Source organism: Peromyscus maniculatus, chromosome 12 (genome assembly GCF_049852395.1).
Source record: "Peromyscus maniculatus bairdii isolate BWxNUB_F1_BW_parent chromosome 12, HU_Pman_BW_mat_3.1, whole genome shotgun sequence".
Taxonomy (NCBI): domain Eukaryota; kingdom Metazoa; phylum Chordata; class Mammalia; order Rodentia; family Cricetidae; genus Peromyscus; species Peromyscus maniculatus.
Window position 1 is genome coordinate 23,030,039 of NC_134863.1, and position 25,047 is coordinate 23,055,085.

At 38.2% G+C, this 25,047-nt stretch overlaps 1 protein-coding gene across 18 annotated transcripts in view; it reads left to right on the forward strand.

Annotated features, from left to right (window-relative positions):
• The window catches only part of Dlg1 (discs large MAGUK scaffold protein 1), a 206,914-nt gene that overhangs the window by 147,639 nt on the left and 34,228 nt on the right, over positions 1-25,047 (forward strand). For all 18 annotated transcript variants that reach the window (XM_076548687.1, XM_076548686.1, XM_076548689.1 and 15 more), the window contains 5 exons: positions 3,638-3,794; positions 8,168-8,270; positions 16,148-16,262; positions 18,179-18,355; positions 23,153-23,222. In XM_076548687.1, coding sequence (XP_076404802.1) covers positions 3,638-3,794; positions 8,168-8,270; positions 16,148-16,262; positions 18,179-18,355; positions 23,153-23,222 — 622 coding nt within the window. Of the gene's footprint in view, positions 1-3,637; positions 3,795-8,167; positions 8,271-16,147; positions 16,263-18,178; positions 18,356-23,152; positions 23,223-25,047 lie in introns of those variants that run through there.

Consider the following 25,047-nt stretch of genomic DNA (forward strand, 5'->3'; position numbering starts at 1 on the left):
GTATAGAAGCGTTTATCTTCTTTCTGAGTTAGCAATGTTGGAAACAAAATAAATGCCTGTTAGTTGGACTAATAATGAAAATCAGTAGAAAGAATAGAATAGTCAGTGCTTATTGTTTGTAAGCATTACTTCTTGACTGATATCTATTTTTGTTATTTGCTAATAGTGCCTATTATATCTTTAATATCTTCACATATTTTGCCAATTAAAGGGTGAGTTTTATTTCCATTTTCCTCCCTGTCCCCATCCAGCCTCTCTGCATGTCCCATATCTAGAGTATCTGTTGGATGGTTATCACAACAGACGTACATATTTGCATACTCATGTGAAAATCAGATGGGTACTGACTAGGACTTCTTAAAATGGTATGCATTGTATCGGTCCCATTTGATAATTAGGCTCCTCACCCAAATCATAAAGTACAAAAATCAGTGCCCAAACACTGCGAGTCCTCCAGAGTTTGAGCCAAAGCCTCTTGAGAAGTGGTCTCTGATTCTCAGCTTCCCTTCAGAAATACCACAGCATATACTTAATTGCTATAAAGTTCAGTCCTTAATAGTTCTTTATTCAGGCTCGACTGTGGGGGCACACACCTTTAATCCCAGCACTTGGGAGGCAGAAGCAGACAGATCTCTGTGAGTTTGAGGCCAGTCTGGTCTACAGGGTGAGTTCTAGGACAGCCAGATCTACATTGTGAGACCCTGCCTTGAAAAACAAACAAACAAACAAATATTTTTTAATTAGTTTTATTCAGATACTCACCATAATTTACTCTTGTTAAGTTTACAGAGGGCACTGGGAAATGGCTTAGTCGGAAGACCTAAGTTTGATACTTACGTACTCTAAACCCACATTTTAAAAGGCCAAGTTGTGACACTTGCAATGGCAGCACTAGGGAAGCAGAAGCAGGCAGGTCCCTAAGCCCACCAGCTTCACCCATATGGCGAGTTCCAGACCAGTGAGGAATACCTCAGTACCTGAGGAATGACATTGGAGATTTTCCTCTGACTGCACACATCAATACCCACATACGCACACTCAGTCATTTGTAGTGCATGTCATTCATTTTTAGTGTGATAAAATATATGTATATAATAAAATTAAAATGGTAGTCATTGCCACAGTGTATATTTTAGGTGCATTATATTCAGTGTTACCACAAGCCATTTCCAAAACTGTTTTCATCATGACAGATGAATCCACACTACTCCTAGCTCTTGATAACTTGAGTCTTCTTTCAGTCTTACAAATTTGATTCATCTAAATAATTCATGTAAGTGGAACCAAGCAATATGTCTTCTTTTGTGACTGACATTTTACAGCATTGTTTTCAAGGTTCACGTATAGGTTAGTATATATTAATCTTCATTCATCTTTTTGACTAATAGTTGTGTGTGTGTGCACGCGCGCGTGCGCCTCTTCACACTTTGAAACCACAGTTTATTAGTCCCTATGTGTCACTTACATTGTTTCCAGCTTCCGTGGTAACCACTGACATTCATGTATCTGTTCAAGTGCTTGCTGTGAGCCAGTTATTTAGGAAATAGACAGGAGTGGAGTTCCAAGACCGTATGTAACTTGTTTGTGTGTTGGCTTCGTGAGTGACCATCAGAGTACTTTACAGTCACTGCCAGTTGCTTAGGAGAGCCCCGGAGTATCTTGTAGTTGAATTGTTCTAACGACAGCTTCTGTTGGGCTCCTTTTCATTTATCACGTTTACATTTAGAATGTATTTTCCTACAGAAGTAACTTGAAAATAATAATTCTCTGAATTTACAGTTCATGCATATGTTGCCCTGCGCCCTGAAATCCGCTACCTAACATGGTGAAACGCTTGTGCTCCTCGTCCTACCCCGTCTCTCCTTCAGTGTCCCCAGATTACTGCCTTCCTGAATTTTATTAGCCACATTTTCTTTCATATAGATGTATATATACACTTGTATTTCCTAAACATTTTGTTTAATTTCCCATTTTTGATAAGAAAAATAACTTTATAAGCTCCATAAAAGAGTTAGCAAAATTGGATAATGCTGGCTACCTATGTATATGTAGAACGTACTCTTTCAAGTTTTGAGTAGGCCAGCACCTAAGAATATTGATATAATATTATGTTTAATAATTCTTAAAATTCATCTTAACATAAGATTTAGCTCTCGCGGCTATTATAACCAATTGTTTTCTTTTACGTTTTAAAAAAATATTAAAAATTGTAAATGCTTTTCAGATATACTATATTCTTTTTAAGAGTAATGCCTGTCAGTGGAATTCTATATTTCATCAAATTTAAAAGGATCTACTGCTGGCACTTTCATGATCTTACCATAAGATAGATGTGAATGATTTTCACATAACTGTGCCAACAGTTGTGAAAATTATCAATGGGGAGATACAGTCCAGAGAGTTTTTATGTGTAGAAGAAGGTAAATGCATCCATCTTAAAATTCATTTTGTAAAGTAATAAACAAGGCTGGGCATGATGCTACAGGCCTTTAATCACAAGCACTTGGGAGGCATAGGCAAGCAGATCTCTGAATTTACGGCCATAAGAACTACATAGTGAGATTTTCTCTTTAAAAAAAAAAAAGTAGTAAACACTCAGAATAAAAAAAATCTTTTGTATTTTGGATAATAAAATTCAGGAAGGCTGCTCTTGTTTGGAGATGGACTGTGATCCCCGAATGGGCTCAGATCACGGTCCTGAGTAATTCCCACTCTTTGGCCTCCCAAGCAGCTAGGACTACAGGTGCATGCAGTCATGTCCAATTGTTAAAGATGCTTAATTATTTCAAATAAAAAGTTTGGAGATGGGTATTTTCCAGGATGGCAGGGCAACCCATAGCACCTCTGAGGTCTCTGATTTCACTTCCATAATTGCAGTATATCTAAACCAATAAGGAGATTTCATTATGTTCATTGATGGTCAAGTGGGTGATATGAGAATGGATAGGAATGTGTTCCGTCTTGTTAAGGTCTTTTTCTGTGGAAAAGGACAGAACATTTTCTTTTCCTTCGTCAGAGGCCCTCTCCTTAGCAAAAGGAAGTGATTTGGACTTACAGTTGAATGGTTGGTGTCTTTGCAGCTTAAGGAAAGGCTCCGCCCCAAGCGACAGAGATAGCTGCTTTGTGTAGCTAAGAAATAATGGCTGTGGTGACTCTCAGGCAATAGTACGCACAAATTTTCTTGACAGACTACATATTACTACTTTATATTAGTTTTGATATTTTTATTCTTTGAATATTTATAAAATGTGTTTTGTTTGCTTGATTTTTACCATTGATTTTTTTTAAATTTTATATAAAATTAGATTTTTTTCCCCCTTCTATTTCTCTTTCCCTTGTAATTTTGGGAAACCTTTTATATAACATTTAGGTTTTGTTTTGTTTGATTTTTTTTTTTCCATTTAACTTTGTGTGTTGGTTGGTAATAGTAACACATGCCTGTAATCCCCATTATCAGGAGACTGGGTAAGGTCGCGATGAATTTGAGGCCAGATAGTTGAAGGTCAGCCAGGGCGCCATTGTAGGGCCTCATCCCTCAGAGGTGTCATCAGTAGGATGCGCTTCTGGTGAGAATGTTCAAGTTCTACATGACATTTCATTTATTGTAGGTATTTCATTTCTTTTTCTTCATTTTTAGGGAACCTAGAAAAGTTGTTCTTCATCGTGGCTCAACAGGACTTGGTTTCAACATTGTGGGAGGTGAGGATGGAGAAGGAATATTTATCTCCTTCATCCTGGCTGGAGGACCCGCTGATCTCAGTGGAGAGCTCAGAAAAGGAGATCGTATTATATCGGTAGGACCTGATGATTAGGTGTTTTTATTGTCTTTACTGTTACCTGTTAATCATTTAAAAAATGAATTTTAAAAATAACTTAAAATATATTTCTGATACGCATTGTAGAGTTCAGTCTTGTTTGGTTTTTTGTTTTGTTGTTTGTTTGTTGTTGTTTTTAAACCAAACTGACATTTTCCGCATCTAACAATTTATTGTGATATAATGATTACCATTATTTGTGGCACTTGGCTGAACCTAGGGCCTCTCATCTACACATCTGCTCCACCACTGAGCTACATCCCAGAAGGGATACAGTTATTAATTAGTAATTCTTACAGACTTCTGTCTCATATCTTTGCTTTTTATTTACACTACAATATTCTCCAATTTTTTTTTTACTTTTTCTTCAGTACTGATTTTTTAAACTATGTTTCATTCACCTCCTTTTCTCATAATTCACTGAATAGAGAACTTGTCAGCATTTTTTTCTCTTTCGGCACTTCTTTAAGTTATTGGGTATGAGTGGTAGTGAGCACACATGCTGTGGGTGGAGGTCAAAGGAAGTCTCCCTTAGTCAGCTCTCTTCCGCCATGGCTTCAGGACATCAACTTCAGGTTCACAGGCTTGCATGGCAGTGCTGTGACTTACTGTTCTGCCTGCCATCTTATGTCTCCTCTGTCAGTTTTGGGAGTTCTGTCTGTCAGTATCCCTTCAGAATTCCCCTGTGTTTGTTAAACTGTGTGATACTATTCCACGGATGATGAGATGGTCTGTCTTCCATCTTTCCCTGTCTTTAAGTTTCAGCTTGGAAACTTGCTGTGACTTATGTTCAAGTTTCCTATTTCTTACTTTTGCTAATTTTTCTATACTACTAAGTCTTTCAAAGAAAATCTCTGATCATTTTTTTCCCTAGCAATTCCATTTGGTTCATTTTTTTTGATAGTTATTATGCCTTTGCTCAACCTCTCCAAACTCATCATCCACATCGGCTGTCTCTACAGCTGTTAGCATTTTCATCATCATGATTTTATCATAATAATCATTATTATTTTTAGTAACAAGGTCTCACTAAAGCCCTGGTTGGCCCGCTACCCTCCATAGTGTAGTCCAGCATGGCCAGCAACTCTTGGATATCCTTTTGCCTCCGCTTCTTAGTACTAAGATCCAGGCATGCGCCGCCACAGCCGCCTAACTTCTCTTAGTCTCCCATCTTTGCTTGTCTTATGATCTTAACTATCATGAGACGTTCTGGATAAAATAACACACACGATGATTGCTGCTAAGCCTGAGTTCACTTCCTGGAACCCACGGGTGGAAAGAGACCCAGCTGTAGTTATGCTTTGACCTTACCCCCTCCTCCTCCTCTCTCTTCTCAGGGAGGAGTGGGCATGCAAACTGGGGGGGGGGGGAGTCTGAGGGGTCTCCCCCACCTCCCGCCCTCCTCTCTTGTTCTCATTGAAGAACCAGATTTTGTTTAGAGCATGAAGTAAATACTATATGTTATCATTCTGTAACAGAATGATTTGTATGTTGGGGATTGATCCTAGGGGAATGATTCGTGTTTAAGGCTTCCAGAATCAAGTTGTACGCACATGATCTGTAATTGAACTATATTTTGTTAGAGCTTCAGTTTAATTTACTGGGAGTTTTTGGTTGGTTGTTTTTTGTTTTGTTTTGTTTTGTTGGTTTTTGGTTGGTGGTTAGTTGGTTGATTGGTTTTTAAGAGTAGGATCAAGCAAGCATTTTTTGAGGACTGGACAGCTGAGCTGCCAACTTGCAAAACTACTTTATAACTCAGCTCCCAACTTTTCAAGGTGCTGTAGTCCTTTTTGTTCTCTGAATGTCCGTCCTGTGTTTGTCCTTTACCTTGGGAATATCTGTTTCCCATTCTGTACTCTCTTCTGTCTGCACTGACTTGGAGGGCTTTGTTTGACCTCTCTTGGTTCACTTCCGTTCCCAAGCAACTAAAAGTAAAGAGTTCCTTTTGTTAATTTTTAACAGATTTTCAGTGTCAGTTTTTAGTACTTTGACCACATTGAAGATTATCATGAGCTACATTTAGTAGGCTACTGTCTTAGTTTGGGTTTTTATTGTTGTGAAGAGACACCTGACCATGGCAGCTCTTCAAAGGAAAGGAAAACATTTAATGGAGGTGGCTCACTTACAGTTTCAGAGGTTAGTCCATTATCATCATGGTGGGGAACGTGCTGGGGTGCAGGCAGACATGGTGCTGGCTACATCATGGCTTGCAGGCAACCAGAAGTCAGCTGAGACACTGGGCGATATCCTGAGCATAGGAAACCTCAAAGCCTACCCCCACAGTGACATACACAAGGCCATACTCACTCCAACAAAGCCACATGTCCTAATAGACCACCCACTATGAGATTATGGGGGCCAGTTACATTCAGACTAGCCCAGCTCCTGTCTTGTATTTGGAAGTACCCTCTACGATTAAGAAATGAGTACGTCTGTCTTAGTGCTCATGTTTCAGTCCCCAAACTTGATTACTTGAACACTCAGTCAAGATCCATTGTAATGAGGTTAGCAGGTTGGGCATCTAGATTTGTCCTGTGGCTTCCTGGAAATCTTGTTTTCCCCAGTCTACAAGAAACCAGATGTTGAGTAGTTTTCTTTAGTGGCTTCTTCTTATTTCCATCTGTTTCTCCTTCCTTCACCACCCTGTCAAGGATGAGAGCAACCATAAGTGTCTTCTTGTCACTTTTGGACACTGTTTAATTTTGTCTTTTATTACATTGACTTTTTTGTTTTCTTTGAGGGGCAAACCTCAAAGGGCAGAGGGAGGATATGGAAGGACGGAGAGACGGGTGGAATTGGGGTGCATGATATGAAAGTCACAAAGAATCAATAAAAAGGTGTTTTTTTAAAGTGCCCAGTAGAACTCTCAGGGCTGGATAATAGAGATGGCATGTATGTTCTTTAAGGAGTTTCATGGGTGTATATAGTTGCCAGATATTTCCATCTTAATTAGTCATAGAGTTTTTTGTTTTGTTTTGTTTTATATTTGTGAAGTTATACTGTAGTTTAGTCTTTTCAAAATAAGTTATAGTGTGGTAAGGATAAATTGGTGGTGTCATTAAACAAATTAGCTAGTTAGGAAAATAAAATTAGCTTAGGACCTTCACTTCACACCTCTGTCAAAGTACATTTTCAGGTGGCATAGGGTTTGGTGTGAAAAACTCAGACCATAATAGATAATTTTAAGTTGCCAGTGTGAGACCAGCTTATGTGGGTCACTGACACACAATGTTGCCAAAATATGTTAGGCCAGCAGCACAGCCAAGACCACTCCAGAGAGTTCAAGGCTCAGCCTGGTTATGTTTAAAGACAGCATTGTTTGACAATATACATCAGTAACATGGATATGTAAATGTTTACTAGTTTTCTGTGGGGAAATGCCATGAAAGCAAAGGAGAAAAATACTTAGGAGCAAGAGGAAAATGTGCAAAAAGATCTTCAAAACTGAACACGACCTAAAAACTCTAGGAAAAACATTTAAGTACCTCATTAGGTAAAATTCACAAGCACAAATAATAAGAATATAGAGTTTAAAACAAAAGTGATTACTAAATATATATGTGTGTGTGTGCTTATATACTTATATATGTTTATATACTTAAAATAATAGGTATGTGTTACATACATTACTGTTCATAAATTTGTAAAAGATATAAACCGAAAATAAGAAAAATGAATGCTGGCTCTGAGCTGGCAAGAAAGGACAAACACTAAATCACTAATCAAAGGTTTGGATTGTAATTTGTGATAGAGCATGTACTTAGCATTCGTAAAGTCATGGATTTGATCCTAATACTAATATAAATATATATTTTATGGTATATGGATTATATATGTGGAGCAAGAAAGAGAAATCAAAAGTCCAAGACTAGACAGTTTCACTGACAATCTTTCAAAAAATTAAGAAACTCCTGAAAATCAGAATAATTGTAATATTTTCCCAACTCAGTCTGTGAGGCAGACAGAACAAGAAAGCTACATTGTTTGTGAATGTAGACGTTTAGACCCTCAACAGAGTAATAGAGTGTATCTAGAAACACAGTCATGCATTGTAGCCGAGAGGACTTGACCCAGAGGAGAACCAGTTAGAAACCATTCTGATAAAGTATTACTGTTAGTTGGGTAGCCAGCCTTCTGAAATCCTTTGAGGATATGCTTGACTTTCTCCTCTTGCTGATAAAGTATTCTTAGTGAATGAAATTGTTTAAAATAATCATGTATTGTTTTACTGTATAATGTATTTAAACAATGAAGTACTGCAACTAACCTGTGCCTACTCACATAATAAACAGGCCATTGATTTCTAATCAAAGACTATGTTTTCTTACATTAGTATTTGATTTTATTTATAGGTAAACAGTGTTGACCTCAGAGCTGCAAGTCATGAGCAAGCAGCAGCCGCATTAAAAAATGCAGGCCAAGCTGTCACTATCGTTGCACAATATCGACCTGAAGGTAATACAATTCTTGTTGCCTGTTACTATTGCATGTTCTTAATTTTACATTCTTCTTCTTGATAATGTTAGCTTTTTTGCCTTTATTATTTTTGGAGACTGGCTTTCATATAGCCTTGTCTGTCCTTGAACTCAATGTGATTCTGAGGATAACCTTGAAATGATCCTTCTGCCACTACCTCCCAGATACCAGAGTTATGGTTGAATGCCACCATGCCTGTCTTCGTACTGTGCTGGCAATCAAGCCACAGGCTTTATTCATGCTAGTCAAGCACCTGCCAACTGAACTACATCCCCAGCCCATAGTAATGTCTCATTTCTAATCTTAACTCTTTTATCTTTTGTTTTAATTTACTAATCCAGCATTTGTTCAGTCTAAACCAATTCATTTTCCAAGTCAGAATTGTTTTTTCATTAGGATAAGGGACACTTCATCTGCTAACTCTTTTGAGATTGTACCATTATTTGGATTAATTTTCAAGTTTCTTTTAATCTGACTTCCTATTTAACACATCTTAATATCACTTTTACTAAGTCATTGATTTGAAAGATTAATAAAAACCATAAGTAAAAATAGTAATGCTGCTAAAGAAAATGAAGTTACTCAAGAGTTTTTTATTGAATTAGATTATACTTATTAATATAATATTTTCTAGTAGCATTTGTTGTTTAAAATATAAGAATGAAGTTTGTATTATATTGTGTTTCTAGACAATAAAGCATCATGACATAGTTTGACTAGATTCCTAAGGGAAGAAAATAATAATGGAAAATGTGAGGTAATATCCTAGTAAACATGTATAAAACTCTAGTAGGCATCAACATTACCAGTTCACTAGTAAAACCTCAGTGGAGTTGATCAGTTTGGACACCCAGAAGAATACATAGTAGCATACTTGTTGATGTTCATAAACGATACGATGAGGAAGGAAAAGTGAAGTCGCTGAAGGAGCTAAATTAAATAATTTATAATTTAAGCATTAAATAAAAACTCTATAATTGAAGCATTTAAAGAAACACAATTACCAGCTATTATATTTACTCTTATTTTCCTGGTTCAACAAAACTCAACTCAGAGTAATATGTAGTTTAAAAGTGGCTAATCTGAGCATTCATATGAAGGTGTTATAAACAGCAGAAAGTAGCAGCAGAGCTCTGCAGCAGGTGACAGGTGACGTGTGACATGAAAGGTAACCTCAGCTTCCATAGCAGTTTATGCATCCACTCTGAAAAAAACTACAAAGTAGAAGTCTAAGAGCCGGGAGAGAGAATAAGGTAAGCTAACAAAACCCAGAGACGCTGCAGCAATTCATTGGGGAGTATAGGACAGAAGCAAACAAAGGAAGACAGAGCCAGAGAAAAGCTAAAAATAGGCTATGGCGGTGTTGTCAAAGGAAAAGAAGTGTGTGTGTGCAACATATCCATCGTTAGCAGGTTGTACTTACGTGTTTGTGTGTGTGTGTGTGTGTGTGTGTGTGTGTGTGTGTGTGTGCAACATATCCATCGTTAGCAGGTTGTACTTACGTGTTTGTGTGTGTGTGTGTGTGTGTGTGTGTGTGTGTGTGTGTGTGTGTGTGCGCGCGTGCAACATATCCATCATTAGCAGGTTGTACTTACATGTTTGTGTGTGTGTGTGTCTGTGTGTGTCTGTGCAACATATCCATCATTAGCAGGTTGTACTTACATGTTTGTGTGTGTGTGTGTGTGTGTGTGTGTGTGTGTGTCTGTGCAACATATCCATCATTAGCAGGTTGTACTTACGTGTTTATGTAGTGTGTGTGTGCAACATATCCAACATTAGCAGGTTGTACTTGCATGTTTATGTAGTGTGTGTGTGTGTGTGTGTGTGTGTGTGACAATAATAATGAAAGGAGGACATCAGTTAGAGAAAGTGAAAGAATGTGAGAGGGGTTGGAGGGAGAAAAGGAAAGGGGGAGTGATATATTTATATTTTAATTTAATTATTTAAAAATCCTTTAGAAAGTAAATGTTTGAAATTTCAATTCAATACATTCATAAGAACTTTCTACTAGCCAGACAGTGGCGGCGCACGCTTTTAATCCCAGCACTCGGGAGGCAGAGCCAGGTGGATCTCTGTGAGTTTGAGGCCAGCCTGGGCTACAGAGTGAGATCCAGGACAGGCACAAAGTTACACAGAGAAACCCTGTCTCGAAAAACCAAAAAAAAAAAGAAGAAGAAGAAGAAGAAGAAGAGGAGGAGGAGGAGGAGGAGGAGGAGGAGGAGGAGGAGGAGGAGGAGGAGGAGGAGGAGGAGGAGGAGAAGGAGAAGGAGAAGGAGAAGAAGAAGAAGAAGAAGAAGAACTTTTCTGCTAACAGGAAGGATTGTTATGGTGGAACAGAACACATATAGTCTTGTTTTTTTTTTTTGTTTTTTTTTTTTTTTTTTATGACCACTGACTTTTACAAAACTAAGTCTAGCACATGCCCTATATCGAATAGGTGTACTTGCTGCTCATAGTGTTTCTCCAGAGTTACTAAATGTGCCCAGAAATTTTCTTCTTTGTTCTCTTTTATGGTATTTGTACTTGTTTTATTTTGGTTTTTTTGTATTTTCTGAGCTTCTCTTTAAATGATCTTTCAGATTGATCCTCTTTTCTTTTTGGGGGGTTGTGGGGGTCTGGTGATGATCAGTACCATTCTAGTCTTAATTTAAGAAGAAAATTTTGAAGCCGGGCAGTGGTGGCACACACCTTTAATAATCCCATCACTCCGGAGGTAGAGGCAGGCTACAGAGCAAGTTCCAAGACAGCCAGGGCTACACAGAGAGTTCCTGTCTCGAATAAGAACAAAAACAGGGGGGAAAAGTTTTGAATAAAAGAATTTTCTTAAATACTAGTATTTAGTATGTTATTCCTATTTCAGTGGTTTCCTTATAGATTGCTCTTGTATGTTTATTATTTCCAAAATTTTTCTGAATACCAGATTTGTGGATCCTAAAATGGGGAGGGGGCTTTAAACATTATCTCTCCTCAAATAAGCATGAACATGCTAGTTAGATGTTTTCAAATAACTCTAATATGCCACATGAGATAAAATATGCTCTAGTCCTTAGTCTTGAAATGTTGGAGAACATCTCCTGTGTGGTGCACAGTCTGTTCTCTCCCAGTAGCAGCTCTGTCAGAGAGCATGTGTGGTCTCTAGAAGGGTCCACGTGACCAAGAAGGGAGACCAGATCCTCCCCATGAAGCAGGAGTAGATGGAAGGTGGCGATGGGAAGACAGGTGGGGACCGATGGAAAGGAAAGCAGAGGACAGCAGTTTTGATGAGGTAAATGAAGTGTACCGTTTTAAAGTGACATTGGGAAGGAAGTGTGTTGACGAGTGTTTGGGTCATAAAGACAAATGTTACAAAGAATTCTTAGTAGTAAGGACCATGAACTTGTGATTTGTTGTTTTTATATTTAAGAAATTGTTAGTAATCATCCGAGTTCCCCAGTCTTACATGTTTAATGTCTGAGATGGTTGCTGCTCTGTAGTAATTGGTTGCTTCTCAGGAAAGAACTCGCCAACCTCACTGTAAAATGTAATCTGCTCTTTTGGTAGAAAGTTTTCAACTTTCTAAAATGCTGAATGCTTAAAATTGCCCAAGGTTTCTCATAATCAGATTGTCAAGGTGAAAACTAGTAATGCCAGCTCCATCAAGTGTAATGAGCATATTGTTAAAGACTGTCGAGTTGTTAGAGCAGTAAAGTTATGGACCCAATATGAAGAGAAGAGCGGGACTTAGAGCTAGCACAGCACAGAAGTTACTTCCCTTCGTGAGCAGTCCTCTGTTCTTAGGGGATTTTACCAACTAATTGTTGAAGATGGATACACTTTTACTAAAAGGAAGATGTAGCTGGGCATAGTTGTGTGCCTCTATAGTCCTAGCCACTGTGGAGGTAGAGAGAAGAATCAGGAATTCAAGACTGTCCTCTACATAGTGAGTTTGAGGCCTTTTCATCTACCTTGTCTCAAAAAAGAAAAACAGAAGCCGGGCAGTGGTGGCGCACGCCTTTAATCCCAGCACTTGGCAGGTGGATCTCTGAGTTTGAGGACAGCCTGGTCTACAGATAGAGTTCCAGGGCAGCCAAGGCTATGCAGAGAAACTGTCTCAAAAAAAATCAAAAAAAAAAAAAAAGAAAGAAAGAAAGAAAGAAAAATAAAAACAGTAAATAAATGAAACTATAAGAATAAACAATGCTAAAATGTTTTTCAAACAACAAAGATAATAAAGCATAGGAGTAGCTGGAGTGATCATGCCTGCCGTAGGCATACTGCTTGGAAAGTTGAGGAAGATGGCAAGTTTGAGGTCAGCCTAGGCTACATACTGAGATTGTCTTTCAAAACAAAACAAGTAACACAAGGAAAACTCAGACAGGTGAGATGGCTCCGTGAGGTCAAGCACTTGTGTAAACCTGACTGTCCAAATTCAACCCAGAACCCAGCTGAAGGAGAGAGCCCAGTCCTGAAAGTTGTCCTCTGACCTTCACACATGCCATGGCGTGTGCACACCCACATCCACTTGTAATAGTAATCAATACAGGAATTGTTAAAATCAAAAGTATAGAATCAGTGGAACTCCTAGGAAATGCAGAAATGAAATGGTAGGTTTAATGCTGAATGTCCCAGAACTTCTCTGCCCCTTCCTTCAAAATAATTAGGAGAGCAAAAATTAAAATTTATTAACAGATCTACAACGGAATTAGGTGGAACTTTCCATGAGTCACAGAATAAAAACTGATCTAAGCAAGCTATGAACACTACTGAACCCCTCTGATATCACTGACTGTACAGGGCAAAGCAATAGGAAAAGCTCCTATTGAGTGAGTAGTAGCAAGTGAAGTAGGACGGTTTACTAGTAGCAGGGAGAGGTTTTGTGCAGTCTTTGTATTGAGTACAGTGAGTTTGCAGTCAGCTGGGAAGGCTGCAGTAGTTGGCCCATGACAACCTGCTCTAACTCACTTTGAATTCAAAACCCCACACTTGGAAAAAAAAACCACCGGGGATAAAATCCAAATGGAAAAGTAAATTCATAGGGTAAATACAAAAAACAGTAGGAGAATCCCCACATACTAGATTAGATCTTTGAACACTTGGCAGAAACAGCAAAAGAGGAAGCTCTGGACTAGAAGGATGAAGTTATTACAGAGCCTCCCCAAAATTTTAGGGAAAGCCAAGCATTTAATCTCTGCATTTATCTCTTTTGAGTTTAAGGCCAGTCTGGGCTACAGGAGACCCTGTCTTTAAAAAAAGGATTCTGGAAACTAATTTTAGATAAAATTGAACAGATCAAGACCGAATCACATAGAAACCTGCTTGAGAACCGAAAAGAAGAATGAGAATACTGTCTTGACAGGTGTGTGCCAGAGGACACGCCCTTGAACTTACTGACAGCTGATGTCTCAGGAGTACTCACAGAACAGAGTTGGGGTATGCAGAGAACAACCAACCACAGTGACTGCAGAGACTGAAAAACTCACTAAAATAGGAGAAGTTAAACTTCACCAAGACTAGTATTTCCTTAAGGAAGTAGTGAAACTGGGGAGATGTTTGTACATTGAAGCGAGGCAGCTTCCTCTTCCACATCTTGATAAGTCTGGTCCTGACACCATTACACAGAACAGGGCACATTTCGGGGCTAAGGCAGAAAGAAGTGCTGTTGTGGTCCACTGGGCATAACCCGTGAGAAGGGCTTCCTGCCAGGTACCGTCCTGTCTGAGTCGTCAGCACCGTCAGGAAGTAGTGAATGCTGATGGGCAGACACTTGTTACATACAGAAACATACTAAAGTGAATGCACATGGTAAGCCAGTATTTACCATGGTTAAATATAGGAAGGGAAAAGCTAAATATAAACTCTGTAATGTTGGATTAGAATTAGAAAATTGGGTATGAACTCAATTTTCAGGTTAGGTAGATGTAAATACAAATATAGATCTAAACATCTTTATATGCATATATAATTATCCATATTTATTACCCCCAATACCACTGAGGGTCCGGACCCAGACACATCCTAGTAGCAATGAGCACGCATAGTCCCTAGGTCTTGCCTTCTAATGAGGAATACTTCATTAAAAACTGAGGCTTTTTAGATAGATGGCTGGCTCCCAGACTCAGGCGGGGAAAACGCTATGTTATTTTGTGATACTCTGTGCCAAAAAGTAAAAGACTCAAGCAATGATGGAAACATACTCCAAAAAAAAAAAAAAGAAAAGAAAAAGAAAAACAAATCCAAGATGGAACAAGACACACTGGCCAAATTAACAATTTCTGCTACAAATAAGTGATATGATACTAACTATAACCTACTAAATGAATTAGAAAATCATGAGTCCTTACTACTGTTAGTTAATTGATTAATTAAAATCTTGATAGGCTAGTAAGATGGCTGAGCAGGTAAAGGCACTGTGACCAAGCCTGATGACCTGAGTTCAGTCCCAAATCCACACAACAAAAAGAGAGAACCAATTTCCACAAGTGACCTTTTGACAACTTGTGTCCACACGGGGTCTGTGGAATATGCATACCTTCCCCCAACACAATGAATAGTTGTTTTTAATGTAAAGAGTTAAAAGATGTGCACAGTTTCAACAACTCACTTGAGATGGGGGAAGGAACCCATCAGGCAGCCTCTCTCATCAAGTGGCCAGAGACATAAAATCATCAAACTTAACAAGACATGAAATGTAGGTAGATGACCCGGGGGCATCAACGCTCCTCTGCTGTGACTTTACTGCCAGAGCTGCCCAGCCTCGCTCGGTCTGTGGACACTCAGAAAAAACAAGATTAGAAGATACTTCACAGAGTCTTAAAAAGGCTAGGATAATCTTCTGACTGAGGCAGAGCTTGTGATCAGGTTCACTGTACCAGGGAACTTAATGGTTTTTAACATTATAGTATGGTTTAAAATAGAGACCTTCAAAAAAAGAATTTAAATGTTTTTTTTTTAATTTTATGAATGTTACTTCTGATTACCTTTCTTATTTTGGCATTTTGACAATTTAAAAACTATAAACTAGTTTAGTTTTAGTTCTATTATCTGGCCTGGGTATATTTTCCATTGTTATTAACTTTGCATAAATTCTGTATTTGAGAGTTTTTCTCTCGCAAGGAAAATAGCAGGAGTCAAAGCATTTGACATTAATTATTGTAGACTTCTGTTTTAAATTGAGAACTGGAATAAGTCCTTTTTAAATTTTACAACTAAATTAAAAGATAATGAAAACTGCTAGTGTTATTTGATTCATGGAGTTTTCTTTTTTCTTTCTTTCATTTTGGTTTTTTGAGACAAGGTTTCTCTGTGTCATTTTGGTGCCTGTCCTGGATCTTGCTCTGTAGACCAGGCTGGCCTCAAACTCACAGGGATCCACCTGGCTCTGCCTCCCAAGTGCTGGGATTAAAAGTGTACGCCACCACCGCCCAGCTCATGGAGTTTTCTTTCAGTGGATCAAATGTAACTTGAACAAAGACATCCTCCACTAGTCACTTCTAATTTCTGGTACAGTTAGAAGCTTAATGCTATTTTAAATTTGCAGCCATACTTAATGGCTAGAAGTTAATGATCTAACTAATTTAGAGTTTTTAGGTCATTAGGTCAGGGTGTTTTTTTTTTTGGGGGGGGGTTGTTTGTTTTTTTAAGACAGGTTTCTCTGTGTAATAGCTCTGGCTGTCCTGGAACTCACTCTGTAGCCCAGGCTGGCCTTGAACTCACTGAGATTCACCTGGCTCTGCCTCCTGAAAGCTGAGATTAAATTAAAGGTGTGTGCCCCCACTGCCCGCTATTAGATCAGTTTTAAGACACCTTATATAGTTTACATTTTACCTTTAAAAAACTTGTTTTTAGGAATATTTAGTTTATTTCTTCTTTCCCATCAGAGTACAGCCGTTTTGAAGCTAAAATACATGACTTACGGGAGCAGCTGATGAGCAGTAGCATTAGTTCAGGGTCGGGTTCTCTTCGAACTAGCCAGAAGCGGTCCCTCTATGTCAGGTGAGTCTGTCTTATAATTGTGACATCACTTAATCACTTTATGTGTACAGATTCTTTTAGGTTTTTACTGTGACTTACTTGAATTTACTATAGAAAAATTCAGTGCAAATCAATAAAAACATTTTCATGAGTGATTTTCTGAATTGTATCTTTCAAGAGTTAGGATATTATAATTTTAATAATTTAAATTATGTGACCCTTTGAATTAATAATGGTGTAAAGAAAAGCAAAATAAATGTGTACTAAAAAAAATTTAGGTTGATGTTTTAGTAATGACTACATAAGCTTGGTTGGGTCTCATTTACCTGCTCATATTCTCTTAAACATAAAATAATAATAAAAAGTAATGCTATAAAAGACTACATAAAACTCTAAAACTAGTTAGATCACTAGCACATATATTGTAAAAGGAAAGGGTGAAGGACACAGTAGGCACTGCATCCCACTATGTCCAAAACTGACCATTTTTTAAAGAACAATTAACTATAAACCAAAAATACCAAAAAAAAAAAAAATGTAGTGTTGGTTGTCATGAAAAAACTTGACCTTAATTTTCAGTTTTCAACTTCGACAAAAGAATTGATGTTTTGTGTTTCAGTCTGCTTGCCACAGTTGTCTGTGGTTCTCTTGGCTGTGTGCTGAAAGTGTGGGGATCACAGCCCGCCTTCGTCCCTGGTGCTGAGAATCAGACTCCTGGCCTTGTGCATGCTGGACAAGCACACTGCAGTCCAGCCTTTCCCTCTTCTTTTGAGAGAGATTATTTGGACTTAAGAATCAATTTGTTTAAATAGTGTGTGTTAATTAGTTAAATGGTAGCAAATACTATTTTCTTTTTAACAAATTTTGAAAAACTTAACATTGTGCATGTCAGATAAAATTAATAAAGTATTTTAATTGTACCTTCGCAAACAAGCGGGGGAAGTAGTTAGCTAGTGGAATCAAAACTATTGGTGTAGTCTCATCTATGTCTACATCTTTGTTAACCTATGGACACAAGTTTGTTTTTCTAGATATCTAATCAGAGAGGACAATAAATAATGTTTACATTGTATTTTATTAGAATAGCTATATTTCTTTTCACTTAAAAATCCAGTATAGTTTGTTATTGGATTATAGTGAAAGAAATTTTGGGTGCTGGATTTTTTATTTTTATTCTTTTTTGTGAGATGAGTGTCAATATATTGTCGAGGCTCACCCTGAACTCCTTGACTCAAGCAATCCTCCTGCCTCAACTTCATGGCTAGCTGAAACTACAGGTATAGGTCACTGTACCCAGAGATTTGTTAAATTTCTCTTACACACTTTACAAAATGTGATGTAATCCTCTGAACAGTTCTACAATATGTCATTATTAGTCCCATTGAATAGGAAAGGAAGAGCAAAGTGAAACGAAAGAAACTGTCAAAGTAAAACGCAGTGCAGCCAAGCCCAGGAAGAGCTGGCCCAGCACTGAAACCGCCCTACGCTAAAGCATCTGCGTCCCCACCGACCAATAGAAACAGTGCTCATGAGTCACGTGGGACAGTTTTAGTTTCCTAGAAGTCACAGGGAGATAAAGAAGCTAGACTTCCCAGCACCAGGAGGCTGAGGCAAGAACAATATTGAGTTTTGGGCCCACTTGGGCTATACAGCAATTCCCTGTATCAAATAAATAGGCATCCAGTCTGTCCTAAAACACTGAAAGCAATAAATAGTACACTTAAGACTGTTTCCATTACAGTATGATTTCTATGATTCCTGTTTGCTCTTACTGTCTTACATGTAATGTGAAATAAGTCTAAACATTTTGTCTATACAAATACTCTACTAATAATTTGTTTGTACAAATTATATATGTTTCTGGAATCCCATATATTTTTTAAATGGATTAGTACCACTATAACAAATCATTATGAACTCTTTGATTCTGAATCTAGAGCCCTTTTTGATTACGACAAGACTAAAGATAGCGGCCTTCCCAGTCAAGGATTGAACTTCAAATTTGGAGACATTCTCCACGTTATCAACGCGTCTGATGATGAGTGGTGGCAAGCCAGGCAGGTGGCGGCAGATGGTGAAAGGGATGAAGTCGGAGTGATTCCTAGTAAACGCAGGTAAATGCTTTGCTGGCATTTCTTCACTCTGCTCCCCAGCTGTCCCGGGAGCACACTGTGCTAGTGAGGTCAGTCTGATACAGACAGTCAGAGCCTGTGTCACTTGACGTGACCTTCCAAATAGTCCGGAGTGGGTGGAAGAGGAGTGGGAGGATGTTGGTCAAAAGATAACGTCATTTCAGTTGTAAAATAAACTCCAGAATGCTGCTGTGTGGTGTGATGAGTCTGTAGGTAAGAAGACTGTTAAATATTTCACCACCCAAAGAAGGTTTTAAAAATAACTGTGAACTGGACCATGGTGGGGCACACCTTTAATACCAGCACTTGGGAGGCAGAGGCAGATGGACCTTTGTGAGTTCAAGGCCAGCCTGGGCTACAGAACAAGTTCCAGAACAGCCATGGCCATTACCAGAGAAACCCTGTCTTGAAAAACCAAAAAAAATAAAAAATAAATAACTGTGATTTGATAGGTATGTAATACCATGATTTATAGCAATTGTTTTTACCTATGAATATCAAAAATATATATAACAAATCAAATTATAGGCTTTATGTGTGAGGGAGGGCCTACATGTGCCGTGGCACACGTGTGGTAGTCAGGCCTCGTCTTCCACTTTGTCTGCAGCAGGATCTCTTGTCACCACTGCAGGATGGCTGCTCATCTCAGCTTTCAGAAATCCTCCTGTCTCCACCTGCCGTCAACGTAGGAGGGGCACTACCATTTCCTGTTCTGTGTTGATTCTGAGACTCTGAGCTGTGCACTAAACATTTTACACACTGGGCCATCTCCCAACCTTGTTTTTTGAGCCATGGTCTTGCTATGTATCATGGGCTGACCTTGAACTCTCAGTTCTCCTGTCTGAGCCTCCCAAGTGCCAGGATGCAGATGTGCATTACTATACTTTAAATATACACAGTTTAAAATTTTGGAACCCTAAGGTTATTGAACTAATAAGTTGAGGAAGCTAATTAATAAATATCTTTCCTTAAATAGTGATTTTATGTATGCTTTGTTTTCCATGGTGTGATTCATAACTCTTGAAATCTATCACATTTAAATGTAACCAGTGGGGGTCCTGCTGAGGTAGCACACACTTTTAATCCCAACACTCAGAGGCAGAGGCAGGCAGATCTCAGTCAAGGACAGTCAAGGTTACATAGTGAGACTGTCTCAAACAAACAAACAAAATAGTAGCCGGTGATATAACTACAAAATATTCTGTCACCAGATTATCTTTGAGGGGACTGTGAAGAGATGGTTCAGCAGTTAAGAGTACTGATTGCTCTTCCAGGGGATCCGGGTTTGATTACCTAGCATGCATGAGGCCTGAGTTCAATCCCCAATACCACAAAAGAAGAAAGAACTTGTCAGATGCTTCATTCCCTTTTATTTCAGTTATCTAGACTTTAAGATAGCCAGCAAATCTGGTATTAATGCTTATTATAGTTAATTAATTCATTTAGGATGAAGTTTGTTGACAAGTTGGATTTATACTTTTTTTAATGGAAAAAATACACCGTATCATGTCTCTTTCTCATATATAGCACAAACAGTGCTACTTTGTTTTATTTGCAGCCCCACGCCACCCCCAGGTTTGTGCATGCTACACAAGCATTCTTCACTGAACTACACCTTAAGCCCCAGAGCAATATTAAAGTATTGCCAAGATAATTACTGATTGGGGGCGGGACGGGTTATAACTGTTGTTAGCTAGATCTATCTGCTTAGCAAGATCCATCTGTTGTATAATCGTATGTTTGATGGAAATCTTATTTTAGTAGTGCAGCCTTTGGCATTCCTCTTTCCTAGATTAAAATATAGTGTGTTTCAGTTAGAATTGCTTCTCTGCCTTCTTGATTCGACAGAAACCTCACATCTTAAATATCAAAGTTGCAGCTCCTAAAAATTGTCCTATCTCTGGAGTCTCGTATCCTACAAATGCTTCCCATGTGCCCTCACCCGCTGAGAAGCATACTGACTTGGGTGGAAAGAAAGAAGGAACACAGATTCACCTGAGGTGTCCACTCATCCCCTAGTTCCTAAATAGAATTAGGAGATGATTTTTCTACCATGAAATATAGTAGGAAGGCACAACAAATTGGCCTTATTGTTTTTGTTTTTGTTTTTTTAAGATGAAGTAGTTCTTTGTTTTTACACACTTTGAGGAAGCTTTCACTAAATATTCTTCCCAGTGGAAAACAGATCATAAGAAGCAGCCTCCAGGTGCTCTGCTCAGGGCTGGGTCTCTCCTTGCCCAAGTGGTGAGGTGGGGGTACTTCCCCCACTTTGATTAGCCTCTCCTGCTGATGTCACCCAGACCTTTGATTATATTGTTCCAAAGAAATATTCATCAAAATCTTACATATTTTTTAGTAATTTATTTTTATTTTATGTGCATTGGTGTTTTGCCTGCATGTATGTCTGTGTGAGAATGTCAGATCCCCTGGAACAGAAGTTACAGACAGGTATGAGCTGCCCTGTGGGTGCTGAGAATAGAACCTGGGTCCTCTGGAAGAGCAGCCAGTGCTCTTAACTATTGAGCCATCTCTCCAGCCCCTAAAATCTTCTGTATTTACATTGCACTATATTTGAGCCCAGATAGTACCAATTCTGTTCTTTTTCTAAAGCATGGCACCAAGAGGGGATCTTGAAAGGTTGTTCAGCACTTTGGATTGTTGGGCAGCAATCTAGGCCTTATAATGCCCCAGCCATTTCTGCATATCAAAGAAAGGCAAGGCCTTCCTCCACAGTGCCCTTGATAGCTTTGGACACAGTTCACAACCACAGGCTTCAGGAGACACAGGCACCTTCATTTTTTCTTGAATGTTTTTAAATTTTGTTTTCTTAAATAGAACCATCTTTTATCCAGAAATCTAATACCATGAAGAGTTACAGTTCTCAAGTTCTTTTTATTTCAGGAATAGCATTTATAAATACTAATATAATAAAATATAAATAAATATATTTACTAAACCAAACAGTAGTTAGAAAAGTCTCATTTTTGAATGGTAAATGTTTAGTCAATAAATTCTAGTTTAGTGGTACACTAAGTTCTCCAAGTATTCTTCTGGAGTACTCAAGAACGTGAGGCTTCCATCTGTGACACGAAGGTCCTGTTGGACTCACAGTCAGACATAGAAATGAAAACTGGATAGTTTTCATAGGCTGTTATGTTAGGTTTTCCTGAAGTATGCTATCGTAATTAAAAGCTGAAAACTAAAGTTTAATACACATGAAACCAAATTTGTGTGATTGATTTTGATGTCACTATCCAAATGAGATTTGGTTTCATTTCCTTGCATGTTTGAATAGGTGACCCTTTTGTTGTTATATCTTTGAGTGTCAGGACACTAGCCCATCCTGGCTGGAACTCACTATGGAACACAGTCTGACCTCAAGCTCACAATGAGCCTCCATGCACAGTGTAGATGCTCCTTTACCAAGGTTCAAATTCAGTATTTGTAAAGCCTTTCTGGCACCTCTCAACCTGTTCCCAGAGTATATATTTCGCCCTCAAAGACGTAATGAATGTTGCCTGTTCTCCTTCCAAAATACATTTCAGCTCTGACTTGTATATTACAAGATACAATTGTATCTATTACATATATATTATTGGAATTAAGCTTAAATTTTTTTTCTACATGTATTTTACATTTCAGAGCTTCAGAACAGTACAGAATTTTTCAAGAATAATACAGTGTGTGTCCAAATTTTTTAATTTTGCTACGTTTGCTTTCTCTCGAGCTTTATTTTCATTATGTATGTGCTATGCTAAGCTAGTATTTAAAGGGGAAAGAAGGAGACCTGGGAAAATGACTGAAGTCTGGCAGTGTGTTCAGTGTAGTTATGAACTGAGTGCATGAGAGTGTACACGTTATACTGTAGTTTGGTACTTCATAAGAGGTTTCTGACTTCACAGTAAAACGATGTGTCATTTATCAGCAAGTCTAATGAATTTTAGATTATAGGTGATGTCAAGCAAGGCTCTTAATTGTATTGGACATAAATAACATCTAGGGACTGGTGAGATGTCTTGGTCTGTAAAATGTCACACAAGTGTAAGGACCTGAGTTAATCCTGACATCCATACAAAATGTCAGGTGCAGGATGGTGCACGCCAGGAATTCCAACACTGGAGGAGACAAAGACAGGACAATCCTGGAGTGTGCCGGCAAGCCAGTCTACCCTAATTGGTGAACTGTAGGTTCAGTGAGAAACCCTGCCTCAAAAAAGTAGGTAGGGGCCTGAAAAGATGGCTCACTGAGTTAAAAGCATGTGTTGCCTCTTGCAGAGAACCCAAGTTTGGTTCCCAACATCCAAATCGTGTTGTATGCTTATGACCTAAGTTTGAGGATCCAACTCTTCTGTCTTTCCTGAATTTGCTCATTTGCTCATTCTCATATACAGGCATACATACATACATATATCTATGCATACATACATACAACTAGATATTTTTCATGGTAGAGAGCATGTAAGGAAGACCTCTAATGGTGACCTTTGACTTCCATGCATACATGTGTACATGCATGTACACTCACAAACATGTACACACACACACATTTTTAAGAGAAAACCACTCTAACCAGGAGTAGTAATGTAGACTATAAACCCCAGCTACTCGGAAGGTAAGACAAGGTTCTGAATTCACATCAAGCTTGAGTAACATAGTGAAAGTCCAACTTAAAAATGGGGAAAACCTAGGAATCAAGGGTCGGTGCTAGAAAATCTAAGACGTGTAAGGCTTAGGATTCGGTCTCCAGCAACAAAGTCAGTGACCTTGTGTGCTTTGACAGAGTGGAGAAGAAAGAACGAGCCCGGTTAAAGACAGTCAAGTTCAATTCTAAAGCAAGAGGAGACAAAGGGGTGAGTCTATGAAATCTCTTACTTCTGGAAATTCCTAAGACAGTAGGCCTTTCCATAATTTTTATTTCAGCTCTGTTGTTACAATAAGAAGACTTACTGTACAAATTAACTGTGAGCAGCTCTTGGTGCAGGTTAGAATAGTCGTAGTCATTAATTATAAAGTAGTTATTCTGCACAACTTTTCCAATTACACCATTTGATAGACTCCTGGTAACTTTTGATCAGTATTATTTTTATAAATGATATGGACTCAGCTGTCACTCAGTTGTTTGATGATACTTTTTTAGTTGAGTTGATGATGCACACTTCTAATACCAAGGTGTAGAGAGAAGCAGATAAGCAACAGACATGCTTGTGTTTCAGGTATTATAGGACAGCTAGTTTAGTGATTCTTCTATATTATTAACTCCCACTAAATATTATTATCTGCTGAGCATATTGGCGTACACCTTAATCCCATTAGTCAGGAGGCAGAGGCAGGCGATTTCTGTGAGTTTGAGGCAGCCTGCTCTACTTAGTGAATTTCAGGCCATCCATTGATACATAGTAAAACCTTGTCTTTAAAGGGTGGATGGATGGGTGTTTCATTGAACTAAGTCACAGTGTAAGTTCACAAGTTACAGGTGAAGTCATGTTCTTGGTTCTGTATCCCCTTCATCCCATAATTAATTTCTTACTAGAATCCATGGTTTTTGATGTTAAGATTAACACGAAGCTATATTTGGAGGGAATAAAGAAAATCAAAAGAGGCCGGGCGGTGGTGGCGCACGCCTTTAATCCCAGCACTCGGGAGGCAGAGGCAGGCGGATCTTTGTGAGTTCGAGGCCAGCCTGGTCTCCAAAGCGAGTTCCAGAAAGGCGCAAAGCTACACAGAGAAACCCTGTCTCGAAAAAAAAAAAAAAAACAGGAAAAAAAAAAAAGAAGAAGAAGAAAGTCAAAAGAAGTTGTATAGATGGTGAAAATATATCAAGTTTCTTGCATATTTTTACTTTAAGTCTGCTCAATGTGAAAATATAAGATGCTGATCGATGAGAAAGACAGTACAGGTTTCAGTTATACTATGTGTGCAATTCCTATTTACCCATAACCCCCTGCAGTGAAATGTTCTAAGTAAGCCGAAGAAAGAACTTTTACACATGCTGTACTGAAATGCTTTTTATAACATTTGTGTCTTCAGTTTCTTTAATCTGAAGCAAAATTTTATAAGCTTTTCATTATTCTTGAAATAAATGTAAAAGCTAAGTCAGCAAATACTTTTACTCTCTACCTTCACCACTATACATCACATCTCACGAAGCACCCAATGCTTAAAACGTCAATATTTTAAAGAAATTAAATCTGAATAAATTACATAATTTAATTTTTGAAAGTGAAAATTTCTGTAAAATTAACTTGTAGCTCCATGCAAAAGCACAATTACATCTTATAACCTGAAGTAATATATAAGTTAGAAAATTTTATTAGAAGAAAAATCCCAAGTAAATACTCAGGATATTAAATAACTCAGTGTTTTTTATACTTGTTTTATGTGTGTATTTAAATAAGTCAGTACAGTAAACCATCAGTGAATTGAAAAAGAGGTTGCATGTTTTAACTTTCCTTTCATTCTGTAAAAAGTTAACTTAATTAACGACATTTAAATCTTAGTCTTGTTTGTTGACTGTAACCAACTTTGTACACAGTCACTGTGTTCTAACACAGCATCAGAAGTATGCATGGTACTCAGTGGGGTAAAACTACGCTTGCCATTGATGCAGAACTGCGTTTCTTCCTGTAGTGTTTTCTGTTCCTCCTTTTCCTTCCTTACATAGTGGGCTGCAAACTT